This window comes from Rhinatrema bivittatum, chromosome 5 (genome assembly GCF_901001135.1).
Source record: "Rhinatrema bivittatum chromosome 5, aRhiBiv1.1, whole genome shotgun sequence".
Lineage (NCBI taxonomy): Eukaryota > Metazoa > Chordata > Amphibia > Gymnophiona > Rhinatrematidae > Rhinatrema > Rhinatrema bivittatum.
In genome coordinates, this window is record NC_042619.1 from 350,042,297 (window position 1) to 350,065,548 (window position 23,252).

The 23,252-nt window shown below is 44.9% G+C and overlaps 2 protein-coding genes across 6 annotated transcripts in view; one reads left to right on the top strand and one right to left on the bottom strand.

Annotated features, from left to right (window-relative positions):
- The window catches only part of OFD1 (OFD1 centriole and centriolar satellite protein), a 134,884-nt gene extending 121,428 nt beyond the window's left edge, over positions 1 to 13,456 (bottom strand). For all 4 annotated transcript variants that reach the window (XM_029604569.1, XM_029604568.1, XM_029604567.1 and 1 more), the window contains exons 1-5: positions 13,324 to 13,456; positions 10,755 to 10,862; positions 7,601 to 7,798; positions 1,805 to 1,873; positions 1,671 to 1,701 (exon numbers count right to left, since the gene is read on the bottom strand). In XM_029604569.1, coding sequence (XP_029460429.1) covers positions 1,671 to 1,701; positions 1,805 to 1,873; positions 7,601 to 7,798; positions 10,755 to 10,850 — 394 coding nt within the window. In that variant the 5' untranslated portion in view covers positions 10,851 to 10,862; positions 13,324 to 13,456. The remainder of the gene's footprint in view (positions 1 to 1,670; positions 1,702 to 1,804; positions 1,874 to 7,600; positions 7,799 to 10,754; positions 10,863 to 13,323) is intronic.
- Positions 13,457 to 13,458: 2 nt separating this feature from the next.
- On the top strand, positions 13,459 to 20,554 carry TRAPPC2 (trafficking protein particle complex 2). Of its 2 annotated transcripts, none has more exons than XM_029604570.1 (5): positions 13,459 to 13,601; positions 16,097 to 16,212; positions 16,441 to 16,588; positions 17,176 to 17,261; positions 19,953 to 20,554. In XM_029604570.1, exons 2-5 carry the CDS (start codon positions 16,120 to 16,122, stop codon positions 20,049 to 20,051), a joined length of 426 nt encoding a protein of 141 aa, XP_029460430.1. In that variant the 5' UTR covers positions 13,459 to 13,601; positions 16,097 to 16,119; the 3' UTR covers positions 20,052 to 20,554. The 2 variants fall into 2 exon arrangements, with proteins under 2 accessions (XP_029460430.1, XP_029460432.1); XM_029604572.1 differs by having other exon boundaries at positions 16,444 to 16,588.
- The last annotated feature ends 2,698 nt before the right edge of the window (positions 20,555 to 23,252 follow it).

Below are 23,252 nucleotides of genomic sequence, written 5' to 3' on the forward strand. Positions count from 1 at the left end.
GAGGTATGAGACTTCTCAGGGATGTTAAAGTGACAGAGGGATTTTACGTTTCTGATGAGACCCCTGAGGTATGAGACTTCTCAGGGATGTTAAAGTGACGGAGGGATTTTACGTTTCTGATGAGACCCCTGAGGTATGAGACTTCTCAGGGATGTTAAAGTGACAGAGGAATTTTACGTTCCTGATGAGACCCCTGAGGTATGAGACTTCTCAGGGATGTTAAAGTGACAGAGGGATTTTACGTTTCTGATGAGACCCCTGAGGTATGAGACTTCTCAGGGATGTTAAAGTGACAGAGGGATTTTACTTCTCTGATGAGACCCCTGAGGTATGAGACTTCTCAGGGATGTTAAAGTGACAGAGGGATTTTACGTTTCTGATGAGACCCCTGAGGTATGAGACTTCTCAGGGATGTTAAAGTGACAGAGGGATTTTACGTTTCTGATGAGACCCCTGAGGTATGAGACTTCTCAGGGATGTTAAAGTGACAGAGGGATTTTACGTTCCTGATGAGACCCCTGAGGTATGAGACTTCTCAGGGATGTTAAAGTGACAGAGGGATTTTACGTTTCTGATGAGACCCCTGAGGTATGAGACTTCTCAGGGATGTTAAAGTGACAGAGGGATTTTACGTTTCTGATGAGACCCCTGAGGTATGAGACTTCTCAGGGATGTTAAAGTGACAGAGGTATTTTACTTCTCTGATGAGACCCCTGAGGTATGAGACTTCTCAGGGATGTTAAAGTGACAGAGGGATTTTACGTTTCTGATGAGACCCCTGAGGTATGAGACTTCTCAGGGATGTTAAAGTGACAGAGGGATTTTACGTTCCTGATGAGACCCCTGAGGTATGAGACTTCTCAGGGATGTTAAAGTGACAGAGGGATTTTACGTTTCTGATGAGACCCCTGAGGTATGAGACTTCTCAGGGGTCTCCACAGGGAAGGGACTGGACCACCCCTCCCCCTGCACCCAGCTCCTCACAGGAACATGAAATTCAGCGCTGCTACCTGTCAGAAACGACCCGCTCTCCCGTTCAGTCAGAGGAATGGTGCGTCTCTGCAACTGTTAGGCTGCCCCGAGGAAGAAAAGACATCTCAGGGCAGCAGGGGGTCGTGGGAGAGAGGTTGGACCACCAACATTCACCCCTAAGGCAGCTGAAATACTGGCTGTAGGAAATAAGGAAACTCTTACCCCAAAAACAACAGAATAACATAAGACGGAACGTACAAGATAGATCTGTCACTGAAAACAAAGTTCTGCCTGCAAGTCTCCAGAGAAGCTGAACACAGGCTTTTTTTTTTTTTTTTTTTAAACTTTGTAACTATGATCCACCCAAGGAAAGAATTAGAGGAAAACAAAGAATAAAGAAATTATGTAAACTATCCTCTTAATGAACTGGGGAACCGAAGGTGCAACTGCCATCTGCTGGAATCAGAGAAATACTGAAGGTTTACAGAGGGCGCACCAGTTATGAGGGACTACCCTCTCACTTTTTGCTCTGACTCCATCTGCTGGAAGGGGTTCATAACCCACGGTCTGGACTGATCCTGGTACGTACAGGGAAAACAATTTACAGATGTATTTTTCACCTGGTATTATTTGTAAAGGTGGAAAAGTTATTCACGTTTTTAGTAGAACAAACATAAGAATAAATATCAGTTTCATACCTCTTTTGTTCTCTTGTTGAATATCTGAAGTCTGTAGAAAGAGAGATTACACTTTACCTCTTTGTTCAAACTGTTCAGTCACTGATGGTAAACTGATAAAACTATGAGATTAGAGAATATGCAAAGAGGTTTACCAAGGCTTTGTAGAGTTTCGATTTTGGGTTAATCTTCATCAGCTGCAGAAGGTCTTGTGTGGTAAACAGCTAAACAAATGTAAAAAAACAAAACCATAAAACCGGAATGGACAAATCTTAATATGATTCCGATATTGAGACACTAAGTGCATTATTTTGAAAGGTGACTCTTCTGGAATTCTCTTCCTCTTCCCAGAAGAAGGAAGCAGAGCTCTTGAAAGCTAGTCACAAGGATATGGAGTTAGTTCAATAAAAATGTATCACCTACAACTTGTCTTTTTGGACCCTCATTTCTTTGCTTTCCCCAAAATTTGTGATTTTATTCTTAATGAAAGGAGCCAAATGGACAGTCTTGAGCTTTCTGTTTATCCAAATAATAATAATAAAGATAATTTGGATTTTTAGCCTGCCTTTCCAAATATAGTCCCTCCCATACAAATATCATTCTGCTATTTGTATTTATGCAAAAAATGTTTTTTATATATGTAAATATGAATATTCAACCATTATATGACAAACACCAGGTTCAAAAACATTTTTAAATGAGAACTGTGGTAGTTTCATAAAATGAATCCAAGGGTACCATCCAGGTGACCCACATTCTATTTATAATCATAAACGTACCACCGTCCCCCTTTTTTTAATATATTGTCAAAATTCAAAAAAATCTGTTTAACAGCCTAGATTTAAACCATGAAAAAATTCAAAGGAAACTGTCCCACGTTTATGCTTGTTTCATGCATAGAATTTCATCCCTCAGCCTGTATCTCTCCCTTAAGTTTTTGCAGTCCACATGCATGACACTATTTTTAGCATTAAATCTTAACTACCAAATGTGGCCAATCCAGATCACAAGTTCCTGGAAGGATCCCAAGGCGTAGATAGATTCCATGCTGCTTATCCCAGGGATAAGCGGTGGATTTCCCCAAGTCCACCTTAAGGAACTTTTCCTCCAGAAACTTGTTCAAATCTTTTCTAAACCCAGCTACACTAATAGCTTTCACTACAAAAACAATATTTTCTCTTATTAGTTTTAAATGTATTACCTAGTAACTTCATTGTGTGTCCCCTAGTCTTTGAAAGAATAAACAACAGATTAAACTTTACTAATCCCACTCCACTCATTATTTTATAGACCTCTTATCATATCTCTCCTCAGCGTCTCTTCCTAACCTCTTTAGCTTTTCCTGACGAGAATCGTTCCATCCCCTTTCTCATTTTGGTTGCCCTTCTCTGTACCACGAGCACCACGGACCCGTGATGTGACTCTATCCGCCTGAGAACGCGGCCTATGAGAAGCCATGGGGGGGAAGACACAGAGAATAAATCCCATGGGCCATGGACTCACCAGAGCATCGAGCTGAGTTCCATCCTTCGACTGAAAAACCGAACCATTTTCGAGTTGGCTCGAGTCGCCATCAGGTCCAACTGCGGAGCGCCCCATCCGGGGCAAATGTGATTCCACGCCTTGGAAGACAACTCCCACTCTCCGGGGTCCAAGCGCTGTCGGCTGAGGAAGTCTGCTTGCACATTTTCCACTCCCGCGACATGGCGATGCCCCCAAGATGAGTCTCTGTCCAGGCGAACAAATGTTGCGCTTCCAGCACCATTGCAGGGCTCCTGATTCCCCCCTGCCTATTGATATATGCCACTATGGTCGTGTTGTTGGACAAGACGCGCACTGTCCGATCCCTGACTAAGGGCAGGAACACTTGAAGGGCCCGGTGAACTGCCCGGGTTTCGAGTCTGATGATGGACCAAGATTTCTCCAACATTCATCACAGGCATTGAGCGGTCTTGTCTTGATACAATGCTCCCCCATCCGGAAAGGCTGGCATCCGTAGAGACGACCACACAAGCCAGAGGTCCAACTCCACCCTTTTCTCCAGGTTGCAACGCAACAGCCACCAAGAGAGACTGCATATCGATTCCTGAAGAAGAGGCAACAGAATATGGAACTGCTCCGACACAGGATTCCACCTGGACAACAGCACACGCTATAAAGGTCTCAAGTGCGCAAAAGCCCAAGGCACCAGATCTAATGTGGATGCCGTGGAGCCCAGGACTTGGAGATAATCCCAGGCTGTTGGCACTGTCAAGCGAAGAAGGCCTTTCACCTGAGTCTGTAACTTCCGCACTGTCTGTCACCAGGAAGACCTTGCCCTTTTGCGAGTCGAACCGCGCTCCTAGGTACACCAGTCATTGTGTGGGCACCAACTGGATCCTCTGCAGATTGATGACCCAACCAAGAGACCATATGGTGGTCATCACTGTCTGGAGAGATCTCGTGCAGTTCTCCTGAGACTTCACCTGGATGAGCCAATCGTCCAAATGTGGATGCACCAAGATCCCTTACCCTAGACTGCAGGTTTGCATCTCTACCATCTGCTGGAGTCAGAGAGATACCGAGGGACTGCAGTTGGCACTCTCTCTTATGTAGCAGTGTCCAAAGGTTTTCTTCTCTGACTCCATCTTTTGGTAGGGATACACAATCCAATGGTCTGGTATGATCTGAGTATGTACAGGAATAGCATCCCGTCCCTCATTCCTCTGGGGGGGCGGGAACAATGGCTCCCTGCATCTGTAAGCGGCTGATGGTTTGCTGCACCACCTGCCTCTTTTCCACAGAAGTGCAAGGGCAGACTATGAACAGGTCCCTTAGCGGAAGAGCAAATTTTAAAGCTTAACCTTTTCTTATCATGCTTAAGACCCACTGATCTGACATAATCTTGGCCCACTCTTCATAAAAAAAAAAAAGAGTCAACCAACTCCCTATGATTGGAACTGAGGAATGGGTCACCCTTGCTTCATTGTGCGGATTTGGCTTCTCCACAACCCTTGCCAAAGCCATCCCCCTGTCTGGCTTTTGGCCTGAAAAGACTGGTTCCAGGACTGCTGCATACCCAAGGTCTACCAAGAACATCTATTCTCTCGAAACCAAGAACACACAAGGAAAGGAACCTTTTACCCCTTTAGGCTTATCCTTAGGTAACTTGTGTACTTTATTTTCCCCCAGATGCTTTATCCAAGTCTTCTCCAAAAAGCAGCTCTCTCTTGAAAGGCAATGCCCTTAACTGAGACTTAGAAAAAACATTAGTTGACCAGTTTCATAACCAAAGAAGCCTCTTGGTTGAAACTACAGACATCATCGTTCTAGAGGAAGTCCTAATGAGGTCATACATAGCATCTGCTCTACAGACGACCGCAGCTTCCAGCCGCTCCGCCTCCGAGACAGACATGGCCTTGTCAGCCTTCAACTGCTACACCTATCGCAGTCCAGCCTGAAGTATAAAACTGCCGTACTCTGCAGCATGTATGCCAAGAGCAGACACCTCAAAAATCTTTTTAAGATGGATCTCAAGCTTCCTATCCTGCAAATCCTTCACGCTGAAGAACTGGCCACAGGAATAGTAACTGCTGAGAGAGCATCCAACTTTTGGACTATCAGGAGTTCCAGCGTATCTTCAGGCAAAGGATATAACCTATCTGTCACTCTACCAACCTTCAAGTCGGTCTCCGGAGTATCTCACTCCCTGACCACCAACTTTTTAACTGACTTATGGAAAGGAAAAGCCTTCGCTGGACCACTTAAGCCATCCATGACCAGATCCAGATCCTCCTGATTGGACTCCTGCAGAACCTTTGTTCCTAACTCTGCAAGGACACAGGAGATCAGGGGGCCCAACTCTTCCCTGTGGAACAGACGAACCACCTTTGGATCATCCTCCTCCACAGCCGGAACTTTCCCCAACCTTTCATCCAGATCCTGTCCCCCCAGGATCCACCTCTGGAGGGCGTTCTCTAGATGGAACCCTGTCCTCGGAACCATCATAGTAATTGTCTGTACCGGTCCCCTGTGCGGGCATCCCAAGGACTCGCCAAACTCTGGTAGCCCCAGAAGCCCCTGAAAACCTGGACTTCTTCCTGGGCTGTGGACTTACCGACGCCCCCTGTTTGGAACCATGCCGCCCCGCGGCTTTCCAGGGCAAATAAGCCTTGTGCAGCAAGAGAACGAAATCAGATGAGAAGGTGGAAGAATCACCAGAAACCTCTTCCAGGAGGTCCTCGTCCTCCTCCCCCCCCCCCCCCGACTGAACCTCCCGGGCCTCTAGTCAGCCAGGGACAGCAGTAGAAGGAGATCCTCCTCCCCCCTGCAGCAGCCACAAAGGTAACCAAGAAGGTCTCCTTTCCCGCGCTAACCAGGAACGGATCCACTGCTTCCCCTGATGCAGCCGAGGGCCTCCCAGGCCCGCACTGCCATCCTAAAGCCACTGTAGTCATTCCCGAACTGCCCTCTGCCCCAGAGAGGCATTGAGAGCACAGGCCGGCATGAGAGAGGCGCGCATACGTGTCTCACCACACACGGTGCACTTCCAGCTGCACGGCATGCTGCATCCCACCCAGACGAGTGCCGGCAAACTCCTGGAGCTGAGCCCCTGTCCAGCATCAGCCCCGCTCTGCCACCAATGACAAGGAAAGAAAAAACAAAAACTTTAAACTTTAGCAAAAAAGACAAAAAAAACCCCGCTTCCCTGAAATGAAGAGTGGCAGCAGGCTCTGCTATTCCTTCTGGAGGAGAAGGAACTGGTTCTACCAGCTTTCTGCCTCCAGCGTTGAAGGACTGAGCAAACTAAGGGTCCCCAACCCCCCTGCTCGTCCACCTCAAAACAAGGACGGATGGTCCCACCAGGACCTTCCAACCTCCTGGAAGAAAATTCTTCAATCTTCTTTTTCTTTTTAAACAGGTTCAGACTGCAGGTTTTGCACCTCTACCATCTGCTGGAGACAGAGAAATACTGAAGGAGGCACACCAGGTTACATGGCAGTGTCTGCGTAACTTTCTCTATCTCCATCTGCTGAAAGGGAGGAACATAAGATGACGGGTCCATCGAGCCCGGCATCCTGTTTCCAACAGTGGGCAATCCAGGCTACAAGAACCTGGGAAGTATCCAAAAACCCAGGAGTCTGGACTGATCCGAGTACGTGCAAGGAACTGCGTCTTACCTGATCTGAGAGCTTCTCCCTCCTTCCCCCTGCCACTAAGGTTTGTGTTTGGTGCATGCAGATTTGAATTATGCCATTATTTTGTCTCCTATCTTCCCCACTGGAAGTCTTTTCCAGGTGTCTAGGAAACCTGAATGAAAAAGTAAGCTCTCACTTTCCTTCTGAACTACTCCCCTTCACCTTCATATAATGGCTCTTTGTCCTTGAGCTTTTCACTTGATGGAAAATGCTACATTCTGGTACCTTATTAAAGCCTCCTCTATATAGTTAAATGTTTGTACCATATCTTCCTTTTCTTTTCTTTCTTCTACAGAGTACATCTTTAGCTCTGTCAGTCTTTCTACGTATGGCACATAGTGTAGGCCAGGCATCATCTTTGGTGTCTCTACTTTGAATTGCCTCTACCATGGTAGAAGTAATCTCCAGAGTTGCACATACTACTCAAGGTGGAGTCTTCTTGAGTATTTACCAGGGATACAAAACTAGACACATATTTATACAAATGAAACATTATTGCCCCCAAAAGATAGAAAAAATGAAGTCAAAGGCTTTACACATCAGAAATATTTTCACCTCTTGGGAACAATGTGTTGCCATTACAACATAAATTCCTGTACCTTTATATATCTGATATATATAAATATCTAGGAGGCTTTAGTAAGGTTAATAAGGTACCAGAATATAGCGCATACATGATATACACATATCTGTCTGTCTGAGCACACCTGACAAAGGCACTAGAAAGGAAATACAAGAGCCAATAAATCAATAACCTTATCACTTAGAGCTCACCTTCTCCTGCTGTAAGCCACTTTCTGGATAGAAAACAGACAGTGAATATTCATAGCCGCATCGGTGCAGGTGATCTGCCACCAGACTGTTGGAGGCTCTGGCAAACAACGAGCCACTCTCAACAGCAACAGGCTGTGAAAGTTCTCCACGCAGAAGAGGATTCCTCAGTTCTCGGATGAGCTGGTTACGCAGCTGTGTCTGGTCCAAAGCAGATCATAATAACAAAGAAGCAGGAAAACAAGGCAACCTTTCACCTCACAATAAGGTCTGTCATACAGGTAATAACACTGACATGCAGCAGAGATTCACATCACCCTTTTGGTCAAAGATTGTATAGCATTTAAGAAATATGTATTATTTCCAGCTGTTAACCTATAGGTCCAGCCTTTCGGGAAGAAATAGAACAGCAAAGGCTAATAAACGGAGAAGTCCATTTTCAAAAGCATTTAGCGGGCTAAATGCATATTTGGGCACATATTTGCCTAAATTCTAGTTGGCTGATAAGTTAGGAGGCTAGAATTTAACCAGATAAGTTAGAGGCACTCCAGGGGCGTAACGGGGTGGATATTCAGAATCAGCTGGATTACTGGGCTGGTTAAGTCTGGTCAGGCCAAAGAGTTATCTAAAGTTAGCTGGCTATAATCAAGAGTGCTGCGAGATATGTTTATCCAGCTAACTTTGCTATCCAGGCTGTGTCTGAATATGGACCTCTACGTATTCAATGAAAGCAAATAAGTTGGACTCTGCAACACACACTAGGCAGCTGGTCAGGGATTTAGTTTAGTTTATCGGCTTGCTATATCACTTTTCCACAAAAATTCAAAGCAGTTTACAACAGAACAAATCGTACAATACATAATAATAAAAACATTGGGAATATCCAAGGATCCAGAATTACATCTAAGCACCCAGAAGAATTATTTCAAGGCCTGGAACAGGCATTTGAACAATGTGAATATGTATTCATATATCATAAATTCCAATTCTGGAGGCAAGAATAAGAGTTTTAGAGGCTACTGTTTTCACCTCTTTAAAATTGTAAAAATTTTAAAATTTTCACCTCTTTAAATTTTAAAAAACATATCAACAACATTATTAAAGATGGGCTCTTCAAACTACACACTCTAAAAAAATTAAGACCATTACTCTACCAACATGTACTGCAATCCCTCATTTTTTCGAAAGTTGATTATTGTAATGCCCTTCTCCTAGGCCTACCCAAAACTACCATTTTACCACTACAAATGCTTCAGAATGCAGCAGCACGCATTCTCACCAACACCAGAAAATCGTAACATATTACTCCCATACTCAGAGATCTGCACTGGCTCCCCATTGCGCAGAGAATCATGTTCAAAACCTTATCTCTAATACACAAGACCTCTACACAATGAAAACATGACATGGTTCAATAATGAACTTTACTTCCACAAACACTCCAGAACCCCTAGAACACAGCATGCAGCCACCCTGCACACCCCCACACATAAAAACACCACTCTTGAGTCAACTAGGAAGCGTGGATAACCATTGCCGGACCGAACTGTTGGAACAATATGACACCGGAGTTACGGCAAGAAACATGCCCAATAAAATTTAAGCAAAAACTGAAAACATGGCTTTTCCTACAGGCTTATACTTAACTTTACACTCTCCTCTCTCCCTTACTCCTACAGCCTTGCCCACTAATTTAAATGTACATCCCCTTTTTCTTTCTCACCACACCTAACTTTTTGTTGGCAATTATTCATATCGATTGTATATCAATTGTATATAAGACTTCTATCCCATTTCTTTCTCTCATACCCAGCTTTTCTCTTTTCCAATTGTATTTTATAAAATTCATTCTATTTATTTATAGACTTATAAATTCAGTGAGATAACAATTTGTTTTGTACCACTATTTTATTTTTCCCTTTCATTGTTCCACTGTTCTCTCCCCTTCCCCCCAACAAGTTTATTGTAAAGCACTATTGCATATGTTCATTAACAAGTTTGTTGTAAAGTTTATTGTTTATTGTAAATGTTTATTGTTTATTGTAAAGCACTGTTGCATGTTCATTAACAAGTTTATTGTTTATTGTAAATGTTTATTGTTTATTGTAAAGCACTGTTGCACATGTTCGTTCTAGTTGGCACAGCTGCAATGTTTCTGTTAATCGTGAACCGATGTGAGGTTACTAAACAAATGCCGGTATATAAAAACTGCAAATAAAATAAATAAATAAAATACTGCAGTTCCCAAAATGATGGTACCAGGTGTCCAAACTATGAGCCCTTTTCATGTATGGAAAGAAGGCACTTCAAATATCAAGTATCATCTGCTTTAGCGGGTTTCTGGATCTTTTGAGCATCACTGATGACAGGTCATTTGCTACTGCCCCACAAGAAAAGTATGAGCTCTAGGGGAATTTTCTCCCAGTGTGCATCTGAGCCAAGAGGAACGCTCCAACATTGGAATTCAAGAGACCTCATTTTTGGCCCAACTACAGGGTGGCCCATGGAAAAGTAGCCCGCCTCCAATACCAGTGTATTGAAGACAGGCTACTTTTCCATGGGCCACCCTGTAGTAACAGCACTAAGCATACTGAGAAAGGCTTGGATGGTAAATTAAGATAAAATAATTAGAATCCTTTTCATCAACAACTCAACTTTTCAGTTATTTTCTTCAGAAATCTGAACTGAAAGCAAGCCTAAGGCAAAAAAAGTCAAACTTTTTTTTTGTAATAAAAAATGTAAAAATATATAATGCTGCAAAGCCTCAAAAGCAGAAACCTTCTAATTATGTTATTTTCAGAGGGACTTCGGTGCACACCAGGGGAACTTGAGCCCTTCCTAGTAGCACACAAATGCTCTGCTAAATCTAGCAGTTGAATATTCTTGCAGTGTTCTCTGACACACACTGAAAGGTGGGAAAATGTTAGGAAGTGGTCAAACAATGCTCGACTAGAAAAATAATCTTGCAGTATGGTGAAAATAACTTGCTCTTTAAATATGATTCTCTTATTTAGGATGTCAAAAGAATTATATATTAGGGCTGTATAACCATTGGGGGATGGGAGCATTTCAACTTAGTCAACTTTTTAGCCTGCCAGGTTGGAATGTTCCTTTAAGGTATCAAATATGAATTACTACTTCTCACCACGCAAAATACCTTAAGTGTGTCCAGAACTCCTCGGTTCTTAAATGTTTGATAAAGTCTTTTCCGCAGTTCATCTTGGGACAGTTCTTTCAATTTATCAGATGCCATCTGGACAAAAATCTAGTCATTGTAAGAAAAAAGTAATATTTAAATAGTGATAGACAAAACATACCCACTAGTGTTGATGACATCAGGCTGCAGGCAATCCTACATGTTTAATAAAACTGTATTATTTCTATTGTATTATTATAATGGGTTATACAAATAATGCTAATAGTTGCAAGAGATCTGCTGCAAACTGATTAACATGAAATAACCACTGCTGCACCTTTAGAGATGGGATATGAGCTTTTGAGATCACATGACGGCTCCCATCACATCTAAAGAAGGGACCTATGGGATCTCCAAAGCTCAGATATGTCATGTTTGGATCATTCTTCTGCCAATCCAAAGAAGTAATCACAGCTTGCACTGAACTCATGAAGGCAAGAGCCAATTCTTTTGCAGTTAGCAAGGATTAATTGAGTAACAGCCTTAGACATGCTGGAGTGTACATATCTCCCTGCATTACAGAAGCTCCTGGCACGGCCCCTTTCTGAACCTGGGCGGCTAGAGTTAGGGTTGCCAACAGGCATTATTATGAGAAAGATGCCGTATTTTGTCAAAAAGTTGCTGCACCCTCATTTGTCAATCACAATCAGGTCTATCCAGTACCGAGCGGTAGGAAGAGCTGCGTTAGTGCCCGGCGCACCCGCAGTTGCCGCACGCACAGTGCAGCTCACCTACCGCTCGATCCTGAACTATAATTTCATGCAAATGTAAACCACGTCTAAGAAGGGTCCGTGAAGCGTTAGGCCCACGCAACCCATTTTACTGGATAGAGCGCCTATACAGTATCCTGGGTGCGCGGGCCTAACGCTTCACGCCACGCTGGTATCTGTCATTTCAAATGTCATTTGAAATGACAGATACCAGGAAGTCGGGACTACCAGTCCCTCCCTCCCCTCCTCCCGAAGCAGGGCGCGAAAAGCAGCCTTGCTCCGGGAGGAGGGGAGAAGGGACTGGCAGTACAAAGCGACTTACTTTTTGCAGCCCCCTCCGGACATCGGACGACCTCTCCTGCCTCCAGCTGCTCGCGAAGATGGACGCCTGCAAAAAGTAAGTTGCTTCGCCGCTTCACACTGTCAGTGTCTCTTCTTCCCTCCTCCCGGAGCAAGGCTGCTTTTTGCGCCCTGCTTCGGGAGGAGGGAAGAAGAGACACTGACAGTGTGAAGCGGCGAAGTAACTTACTTTCTGCAGCCCCCTCCGGACATCGGACCTCTCCTGCCTCCCGCTGCGCGACTTACTTTTTTTTGCAGCCCTCCGGCCATCAGCAGGAACGGATCGTGGCTCCCCTGCCTCCCGGCGAAGATGGACGCCTGCACGGGGGAAAGCGGCCTCTGTGCGTGCAATTGGCCGCTCAAGACGTGACGTCACGACGTTTGGCGTCACGGCATGTGACTTCACGACGTTTGGCGTCACGGCATGTGACGTCACGTCTTGAGCGGCCAATTGCACGCACAGAGGCCGCTTTCCCCCGTGCAGGCGTCCATCTTCGCCGGGAGGCAGGGGAGCCACGATCTGTTCCTGCTGATGGCTGCAAAAAAAAGTAAGTCGCGCAGCGGGAGGCAGGAGAGGTCCGATGTCCGGAGGGGGCTGCAGAAAGTAAGTTACTTCGCCGCTTCACACTGTCAGTGTCTCTTCTTCCCTCCTCCCGAAGCAGGGCGCGAAAAGCAGCCTTGCTCCGGGAGGAGGGAAGAAGAGGCTGGCAGTACGAAGCGATTTACTTTTTGCAGCGGCTGCAACGTTTTTTTCGCTTTTTTTTTTTTTTGCTTCGGGAGGAGGGGAGAGGACTGGGGCTGCCCCGGAGACCGGCACCCATGATCGCGGCCGGGGCAGGTGAGCGGGGGCTGGGGGAAAGCTTGCCGCCTACCCTTATCCCTGCCTCTACCGCAGGTTAAACGCGCGATATATATATATAGCGATATATATATATATATAGCGATAGTCGGGGCGCGGGTTACGGGATGCTAGGGAATAGCTAATTCGCTCGTTTGCATGCAATATCCATGCCGCGTGCGGAAGGGGTTGCCCGGGGATTTTAGGACGCGGTAGGAGTAGGTTAAAGGGGATTCGGGATCGCAGGAAGGGCTAATGCGGGTTAGGAGCGGGGTAAACGCGGCCGCACTTTACTGGATAGACCTGAGAGAAAGCGACAAGTGCAGGTGTCCAGGACCAGCGCAGGGCTGAAGCTGGCAGACAGGTGCACGTGCCAAGCTTCTGCAGGTCACAGGGGAAAGCAGCAGGCAAAAGTGCCAGGATCTGGGGGGGGGGGGGGGGGGCACTGGGAAAGAGAAAGCACCCGAGGAGGGGGGAGGGGTGGCAGGTGCCCAAGAGCGGAGGAGCACGTGAAAAGGAGCTGGCAAAAGGCACAAAGTAGCGGGCAACAATCATCCCAACAACAAAACCTGAGCGACAGCAAAGAAACTACCCAGTCACTCCCATCCCGAGAGGAAGGAAGAAAGGACCGAACCCAACTCACCCCCACCTCGGCGGGGCCTCCCCCCCGCTCCCCAACCGCCACTACCCGGCTCCGTGACGCAACAGCGCGCACAGGCTGCCGGGGGGGAGGCGCGTGAGCAGCCGCCTCTGCCGTCCCTCTTAGCGCACGGGACAAAAAGCCGAAGCTGCCGCCGGCGCGCGGCGGGAAGCGGTGACGTCGTCGTCCCTCGACAGCAACGCGGTGACGCTGTTTACCGTGCGCCGGAAGAGAAGCGGACTCCGTGCTTACTCGCTCGGTGGTGCTTGTCCCTGGAGAAGGTGAGGATAATGGAAAATAGATGCGGTGAAGCGCTAAGCTTGCAGTGGCAGCGGGTAGGCGCTTTATGATATGCGACAGTCGCGGAGCCCGGTGCGTGGTCATTGCGGGTCAGAGTTAAGGGAGGCCGTCGCTTATTTGTTTACCTGGGGCAAAATAATCAGCAGGTTTTTCTTAAGTACAGCTCTTGAGGCTCGAACTTAATTATGATTACCGTTGCCCCCAGTCACATTTTTAAACTTTCCGGCATTGTGGAATAGGATGGAACGTGCAGGGAGATTAGTAATGTACAGCATGGTGTCACATTATGTATCGGCATTGGTTCTCCAGCCTGTCTTTCAGGCGTGCACATAGTACATTTTATTGTACAAGAGTGTTGCAGTGCCAACTGACTTATTAAACTGGTCATTATAATTTATTTATTTGATTTATGTTCTACCTTTCATTCACTTCCCATGAGTAGCAAATTGAATTGCAATTTTGGAGAAATCATTTAAACGTAATCAGATTATATTTAGGATCAGAAATGATATTGATTATAGGCTGGTCTGATGTCATGGGGCTGATGTCATGGGGCAATACTATATACTGCTATGTGGGATACCTGGTATCAATTCCCTGCTCTCAAAGCCACCTAGAAATGTTGCAGAGCCAGCCTGCAACTGCCATACAGGTCTATCCTGTAAAGTGCGTCCGCGGTTTCCCCGTCCCTAACCGGCTCTCTACTCACTTTCCGGCCGCGTTAGCCCTTCCTGCGATCCCGCTGTCGGGTCCGATCGGATGCAAAAGTAAGTTGCTTCGCCGCTGTCATCTCTCTCCCCTCCTCCCGGAGCAAGGCTGCTTTTCGCGCCCTGCTTCGGGAGGAGGGGAGAGAGATGACAGCGGCGAAGCAACTTACTTTTGCATCCGATCGGACCCAACTTCCTGGTATCTGTCATTTCAAATGACATTTGAAATGACAGATACCAGCGTGGCGTGAAGCCTTAGGCCCGCGCACCCAGGATACTGTATAGACGCTCTATCCAGTAAAATGGGTTGCGCGGGCCTAAGGCTTCACGGACGCGGTTTACATTTAAATAAAATTAGTGTTCAGGATTGAGCGGTAGGTGAGCTGCACTGTGCGTGCAGCAACCGCGGGTGCCGCAGGCACTAACGCAGCTCTTCCTACCGCTCGGTACTGGATAGACCCGATACTTAGGACCGGATGTACTAAAGGGTTGCTCCAATTTTTTGGGCTTTGGGAAAAGCTGGGGTCCACCTGTACTGGATTTTGGAGGAAACTGAGGACTGTGACCCTGCTCAAGAACTGTCTGATAGTTGGTTTAAACTTTCTCTGACTTTCTTAGGAGCTGTTTTGAATGTAATGGGACATCTTCCTGTTCTCCTGCAAGCAGAAGTAATTTAATGAACATGACTATCAGAAGATGGTTCTTAATCTGTGTCTTTAGCAAAAGTCTTTAGGAAATAGGGTCTGAAACGAGTTCTGGAAGTGTAATGTGATTACTCTTTTTTTTGTTTCCCTCTCAAGAAGATTTGTTTTTAAGAAGCTAAAGTATTCTCAACTTAAAATCACAATATTACTTTCTAGGAAAATAAATTGGTAATCTGTGAGTAAGTACTGCTAGCTCAAATAATATAAGCATAGAATTTGATAAGGACTGTAAGACCCATCTAGTCAACCCAATTTAATTTATTTTGTAATGCTTAGGACCATAAGTGCACAAACATTTGGGCCCAGTCACCTTGGGGGCCTGGTCCAGGTAAGACAGCCAAAGGATCCCCCCACTCTACCACATTCCGTGTCGGAAACATGTTTAGGAAGGGGAAAGATTCACCTCCCACCCACAAACAAATACAGTTTCAGGCTGGTGTGGGGGAGAGGGGCCAAACATGAGCAAAGTTGTGAGAGTGTCATGGAGGAGACATCACTTGTGACCCACAGATGTCATTTCTGGGCAGAAGACACATGCTCTCATTACTGTGGGCCAGTAACCAGTGTGCTGCCACAGGCTGTAGTTTGCCCAGTTTTACCATAGACCATAATTAATCTCTGGTTATTCCCCCACGTCACAGTTAAAATCCTCTATGTTTATCCCATGCCTTTTGAAGTCATCTTATTTTTTCCTCCATTAGTTTGTATATATATATATATATATATATATGTGTGTGTGTGTGTGTGTATATATGATCTCTCTTACTGCTAGAAAAATTGTTATAGTAATTTTCATGTTTGATATGAACGCTCATTTTATCCTATAGAGTATGACAGCGTGAACTGTTCTATATCTGTTTTTCTAAAGGTTCCCTCTCTTTTTGTGCCTATTGTAAAACCCTTTGGCAAAGTCAGACCCTTACATTGGACACTGTAGTTATTTCAAAGTTGTCTAGTTAATTGAATGTGTATTTTCTCCCGTTTATATTCAGCAAGAATGTGTGGAATGCTTTGATGGAAAGAGGTCATTGTTTAAGAATATTTATGTTTTACTCTTCTTAACAGATAGGAGTCAAATTTTGAAGGTCATGTCTGGAAGTTTTTATTTTGTAATTGTTGGTCATCATGATAATCCAATCTTTGAAATGGAATTTCTGCCTGCTGGAAAAGTAGAATCCAAGGTGTGTAGCCTGTTTGACATTATCTTGCCATCATAACCTATATTTTGCAATGTCTTTATTTTTCCACAAGTGTTCTAGATTGTGCACTTGTTGCTCTTTATACACAAGTCCTTCCAAACAGAAACTATAGCTATAAAGCAAAAATAACTGTTTACTTGCACTATGTCTTCTACGTCTCTTGCTAAGTAATCCAACAGAGTTAAACCTTCTCTTATTCATATTTTAAAGCAGGATGATCATCGCCACCTTAATCAGTTCATAGCACATGCTGCTCTGGATCTGGTTGATGAGAACATGTGGCTGTCCAACAACATGTACCTAAAGACCGTGGACAAGTTCAATGAATGGTTTGTTTCGGCTTTTGTCACTGCAGGACATATCCTTTTTATCGTGTAATGGATCTGGAAAAGGAAGGGAGTGCTAGTGTTGTGGGATTCCCTTTCTTAAGCTGCTCAGACATGGTGTCTGGGGAATTAAAGGGCAAAGACAAAAAGAAATAGGACAGCATCTGACCTTGAGTTTTGTTGTTTTTTTTTATTATGACAAAGAGTTCTGCATGCACGTATGTGTAATATCTGTATTAAGGGTAAAGTGACGTGTTGGATAGTGGGAATAATAATCCAGGGGAAATGGTACATATTTTCCCAAAACCCAGCAACTAATGTACATATTGTATATTTAATGGTCACACTGTCCACATTCTATATTTTATCCATAACATATATACCTAACACCCTCACTGGAAGACGCACATACTGAGAGGAAGCCGTGCTTAATGTATTGTTTGAGTTGAAGACATGCATTTTGTTTTAGGACTTCTGCTTCTCCAGGAAGGAGTAGCAGAAATCCTAAAGCAAAGTGACTAATAAATAACCTGCCTGTTGGGGGGATGTTTGCTTAAAAAGGAGCTTTACTCCCTCTCTGTATGTTACATTGATTAACCTGTTTCCTTAATTATTTTACATATGAGATTTATTATGCTTCATGACATCCGACAGGAAGATGGAATAAAGAATTTCTTCAGTGATGTCTACGACTTGTATATAAAGGTAGTAACTTTTTTTGCTTTGCCTTTTAAGTTTATGACTTGCATATTAGCCCTGCACTTTTCATTTTTTCCTGCTGGGCAATTTTAATGACACGAGACTTTTCCCATACATCTATTTTATTAGAATAGCTACAAACAAGCGAAATACAAGGAAGATATTGTGGTAGTTAGCAATGAGCAAAATCCTTTTTAGGTTTCTTTTTCACTACAAGAAATTTGTATCTGAGCTAAAGGGTCTTTTTGACCTTTCTCCAAATTCAGGAGCACCTCGAGGTTTTGCCACTTTCTCATGTGGACCTAATGGCTTTTCTTCCTTTAAGCATGCTCAGGCAGGTGCCCTTGCATGTGCTGCTAGTCCATGGCTTGACTCTGTTATTAGCATTTGGAAAAGTAAAGAAAACCAAGTGAAGAAAAAAAGGATTTATGTTTTCAGATCACTCATTTCAAGGAGAAATGCCTGCTACCCAAGAAGCAAAAGAGTGCTTTTTAAAGGGAATTCTTGGGTTCCCTGTACATACCCAGATCAGTCCAGACTCCTGGGCTTTGCCTTCCTTCCGGCAGGTGGAGAGAGAGAGAAAGTTTCACCGACACTGCCACATAACCTGGTGTGCCACCTGCAGTCCCTCAGTATTTCTCTGTCTCCAGCAGATGGTAGAGGTGCAAAACCTGCAGTCTGGAAACTGGGTTTAAAAAAAAAAAAAGGAATAGTTTTCTTTGGAGATTTCCTCCCAGGAGATTGGCAGGTCCTGGTGGGGCCAGCCCTCCTGGTTCTGAGGTGGACAAGCAGGGGCTTAGGGGGGACCCTTAGGGGACTATTGCTCGATCATTCATTATCAGGAGGAACAACGTCCATACCGGAGGATACACATGCTTCGCCCCCCAGAGAAAACGTATCATAGGTTCAGTGTACGTCTGTCAGGGTTGTCCTATCTCTGAGGGTTTAAGGGCTCACTCTACTTGATCTCAGGCGGCATCCTGGGCCGAATGTCAACCAGTATCACCACAAGAGATTTGTCGGGCGGCTACGTGGGAATCGTTGCACTCTTTTGCCAGACATTCGGGTAAATGTTAAAACCCACGTGCACATGGACGTGCTGATTTTATAACATGCGTGCATATTATAGAATCCGATGCCCGCTCACACATGTGCCCCCAATTTTTGTATTGGCGCGGGGGGAGGGGGAGATTTTTGTAAAAACCGCTCGTCGATGCGAATAGGCCTACCCAATTCCCTAACCTTAACTCTATCCTTCCTCCCTATTCCCCCGACCTCTAAACCCCACCTACCTACCCTATTTTTTTTGTCCCTGACCTTACCCACTCCACAGAGCAGGAGTAAGTTCTGTGCTCCCCCGAGCCAGCCCCCACCTTCGGTCTGCCTCTTTTTTTTTTTTTTGCAGCCTGGCACTTACGCGCGTACCGTTTCGAAAATGCGCTCGAGGCACGCACGGCCCAGCAACGTGCGTATCTCCTGGGATTTGCACACGCCAGGCTTTTAAAATTGGGCCCATTATTGTTTGGATGTGCAGGCCCCAGAGGTCATGGGTTTTGGTGAAAGTGTACTTTGAGTGGGACCCTCGCAGCCCCACCCTGTTTCGTGAAGCTGGGGTACATCCCAGGAGTCTGGACTGATCTGGCTTTGCACAGGGAAAGGAAAGTTTGGTTCTTACCTGCTAATTTTCATTCCTGTAGTACCACAGATCAGTTCAGAGTCCCACCCCGTGGATGTGGGGAGATCTGTTGTTGTAATTATTCTGAAGAATGGCACAGGTTTTGTTTAGTTTCTCCCGTTTTTAAGGTTGGAAGGATTTGTCCGCTTCCTACTGCTCATTCAGGGGGATGTGATTTTGCTATTTGTGGTTGTGTTCGTTAGTATCTTTGCTTGGGTACAGCTCAATACTGAGGGACTGCAGGTGGCACCCCAGGTTATGTGGCAGTGTCAGCGAGGGGAGGCAAAACTCAGGAGTCTGATCTGTGGTACGACTGGAACAAAAATGAGCAGGTAAGAACCAGTTTTCCTTTCATCTCGCCTCTGTCCCAGCCAAGGAGTTTGATCCTTTTCCTTGGCATTCCGTCACCGTGATGGCGCATCTCCTTGTGGTGGCGCATCTCCTTGTGGTGGCGCATCTCCTTGTGTGTGTTGCTGCCTGTCATTAAAGGATGTGGTGTAGGTAAAGTCTTGGACTGTGCAATATCACATTTTAGTTCTTATTCTGAAATCCTTGATGATAGTTGCTTTTTCACTTTACTTTAGTAAAGCGATATTGCAGAGCAGAAACCAACTTGTGGGTCTTTAAGAGTCAAAAAGCTTAAATGAACAGAATCTGCAAGATGAATAGTAGAGAATACCGGTTTTTTCCCCGATTGCTGTCCCCAGACAAGATTTTCATCTCTGATAGAACTCTCTTCCTTTTTTCTCAAGTGCACGATCTTTGTAAACCCACTGAGTTTTGATAGATTTATATTTCAGTGTACGCTGAAACCTTTTATTTTACTCACCTAGCTGTGTAGTGCTGAATTTTAGAGCTGTCCACCTGAGAAGAGCATTTCAACTAGTGAACTTTGGGGTCAATTATGGGGTAATACTGATTTTAATAGTTGAGGAAACCTTTTAGTTTTCCATGATTCTGGTTTAACAAGAATGCATTGTAGTGGGTTTTCTCAGTCACACTGACTTGTTCTTTCTTCTCAGTTTGCAATGAATCCATTTTATGAACCTAATTCTCCTATTCGATCAAGCGCCTTTGACAGAAAGGTTCAGTTCCTGGGGAAGAAACATCTTCTAAGCTGAATAAGGGGAAAGAGTTCCTCAGATCCATCCTTCCTTGTACAGACAGGAATAGTTCATCTGGAAGTCACAACGAAATACGTTAAAATGGCACCTGCTTTCCTCCGAACTCCAGCTGCTGTACGAATTTCCCCATTGCCCTATCGAAAGGGGAATATGATATAACCAGACAGTTTATCCTGGATGGGCTTGCACGAAGCAGCAAAAAACTAATGTGACTTGGGCGGAGCGCTATATTTATTTTCCAGTCACAACTCTTAAACTTAGGGGAAAATATTGCACAGTTTTCTTCAAAAGTATATTCTCCATGTAACTAAAATAAATAAATGCCCAGCAAACACTGTAAATAAGTACTTTCTTTTATACTAATACAATATTGTGTTCTGAACAGTACATGTGAAATGTTTTTATTGTGTGTTTTTAATTTAATTTCAAGCAAGTGAAGACTGTGGCTGTGCAGAGGAAATAGGAGTTAAACTTTAGTTTCCAGCTTCAGTCCTCTCTGGGTCTCGAGCTCTTAAGAATTTTCAGCCCCTTTGCGTTACTGTAGATTTTTTTTCTTTATCCCATGATCGTGCAGCGCCGTGAAATACCTGGCACATCGCGATTCTGTCGGTTGAGCTACTGCTAGGCAGTCTAAGCAGCAGTAAGAAGGGCGTAAATAACAATATTAGATACCGCGGTAGAAGCCAAATGACTATGTAAATGAATTCTGTTATTACTGCCTGTCAAGCACTGAATGTTTCTGTTGGAGAAAACCTACTCTTCCTTTATGACTTGTTAACCTTTTATTATATCCCTTATTGATCCTTTTGTGTTTAGACTGCATAGTGCCACATGCGCTGCCAGGGGCTAGGCCTGGACAAATCTGGTCCAGATTTAGGAGTCCGGAAGGCTACCTGTGCGCCCATGCACTCATCCACATTCCTATATGTCATTTTTATGCCCACATCCAAGTCATCAGGAATATCTACTCTAAATTTCCTGCCCTCAGAGCACCAAATTAGACTTGGGGGGTGTGAGCCAGTGCACTCACAGGTCCCAAAGTGTTTCCACCTCTTTGCACAGGTTCCCAAACAGCAAAGCCTGTGCAAGAGGCAGAGGTGAGGGACGACGTGGGACCTGGGAGCAGTCGGCTTCCAGCCATGTGCTCTTCGATTGCCGCTGCCACTTCATTTGCATGGAGAAGTTGGGGTGAGAAGGGAAAACGGCCAGGAGCAGCAACCCCTTGGGATTTTTCCCAGTGTCCTTGATGACCCAGTCAGCCCCTGGTGGGCACAGCTGAGAAGTAGCAAAGACCAAGAGCCATGTTTTTAAGCACTATAGTTACCCGGTGCCTGTAGAATTTAAAAACAGCTCTTCTATAAGAAAATAAAAGTAGATTATCTACTGGCAAACAAAAGTAGAGAAAAGATTGTCTACAAGTAAAAGTAAAGAACGTACCAAGTCAAAGCAAAACAATGCAGAAAATCATGGGAGGTTTGTTTTCTATCTCAATGCATGTCAGCATTCAAAGACATCTGTAAAAAAAACCCAAAAACAAACAAACAGATCTCTACCAGCAGGTTTAGAAATTAATATACCTAATCTGTGAGAGTTATGACACCAAAACTCTCTGTCAAAAATAATAGAAAAAAACTTCTCTTCCTTGTGTATCTGAAAATCTCAATTAAGTATAATCGTTTTACTTGTTTAAATGCTAATACAAATGTGCGAAGGAGTATACAGGAGAAAACTCCAAAACACATTAAAGGGACTGCGTCCAGAGATGTGGCCCAGTCTGGGCCGAGATCCCTGGCAAGAGGGTAGATTTTAAAAAATTGCGCGATCGCGTACTTTTGTTCGTGCACCAGGCACAAACAAAAGTACGCTGGATTTTATAAGATACGCGTGTAGCTGCGCGTATCTTATAAAATCCGGGGTCGGCGTGCGCAAGGGACTGTGACAGAGCTAGCCAAGAGTGGTTCCAGCCCCGAAGAGACATTACAAATATTTTATGGCCCCCATTGGAATGCAGTTAGCTCCACCGGGATGGGGTTACACATTAGTGTGGGGGGGGGGGGTTTCAACACATTTTGTGGATACAAAATGCCAGAGCATAAACATTATAAACAATTGCAAACTTAAATTATAACATAGTTAAGCAGCTCTTAGCGTGGATAGACCAGCGTCCTGCCGTCCTATCTCCTTTCTGATGCCTCTGCTAATTGACAATTGCATGTTTAAAAGCCACCATAAGCTGCGCTGATCTACATGTTCTGTCCCCCCCACCCCTGTCCCGTCCCCCCCGATCTATGAACTTCCTCCCCTAGAAGCCTAGGGCCCCCACAGCTAGTGCCAACGTTGCTGCGATTCCCCAGCTGTTGAAGCAGTGAAACTTTTGTTGCCTGCTGGCTTTAGCTCACATTTAAATGGCTAATTTCACTAATGGGGGTCATATATTCTGACCCTTTGATGCCTCCTGGCGTCACTAGATGCTGGTCACCCTGACATTCGCTTATGCTGCAACAAACCTAGTGCTCGCTAAGAAAAAGCTTTGGGTAAGGGGTGGGTCTGTGGGAATCATTGGTGATGCTCCCGCGGCAAAAAAAAAAGAGATGGCACCAGCATGTGCAGTGCCTTTTAAAACCCCATTGCCCATTCCCAGCCTTTCCTACTTTCCCTCCCTCTACCCTCAAACCTGTCCTCTGCATCCCCCCCCCCCCCCCTTCTACCTTGTCCATCCTGGTACTCCACGCCCTACACCCGTATGGTGCCCTGCGTTGCTCCCTTAGTCTGTTTCGTTGCAGAAGCGTCACGATGTGCAACGGGTTATGGCAGTGGAGCAGATATAAATCCTGCAGTAGAAAGGCAGAATTTGGGTTTGCAAACCATTCAGGAGTGGATGTATCAGAATTAGCTGGTACTGAATCCAGGACAGAGCGACACGCTGGCACTGGGTAACTATGGATAAGGAGATGCAGGATTCCTAGTGTGCATTCAGCATATTTGAGTTCCATTAGGTAAGAAGTCAAGGAATTTGGGTATGAGCCTGGGTGTTAAGTTGAAAATGGAGGCACCTTTAGCTTTATTTCTAAGGATATTTTTTTTCCAACATTGTGCCAGCTGTCAAATGTGGGCATTTTTGAACCAAGCTAGTCTCCAAACTTTGTAATGAGCTTTGATATTGTCTTGGTCATACCACTAAAATAATCAGGGTTGCCA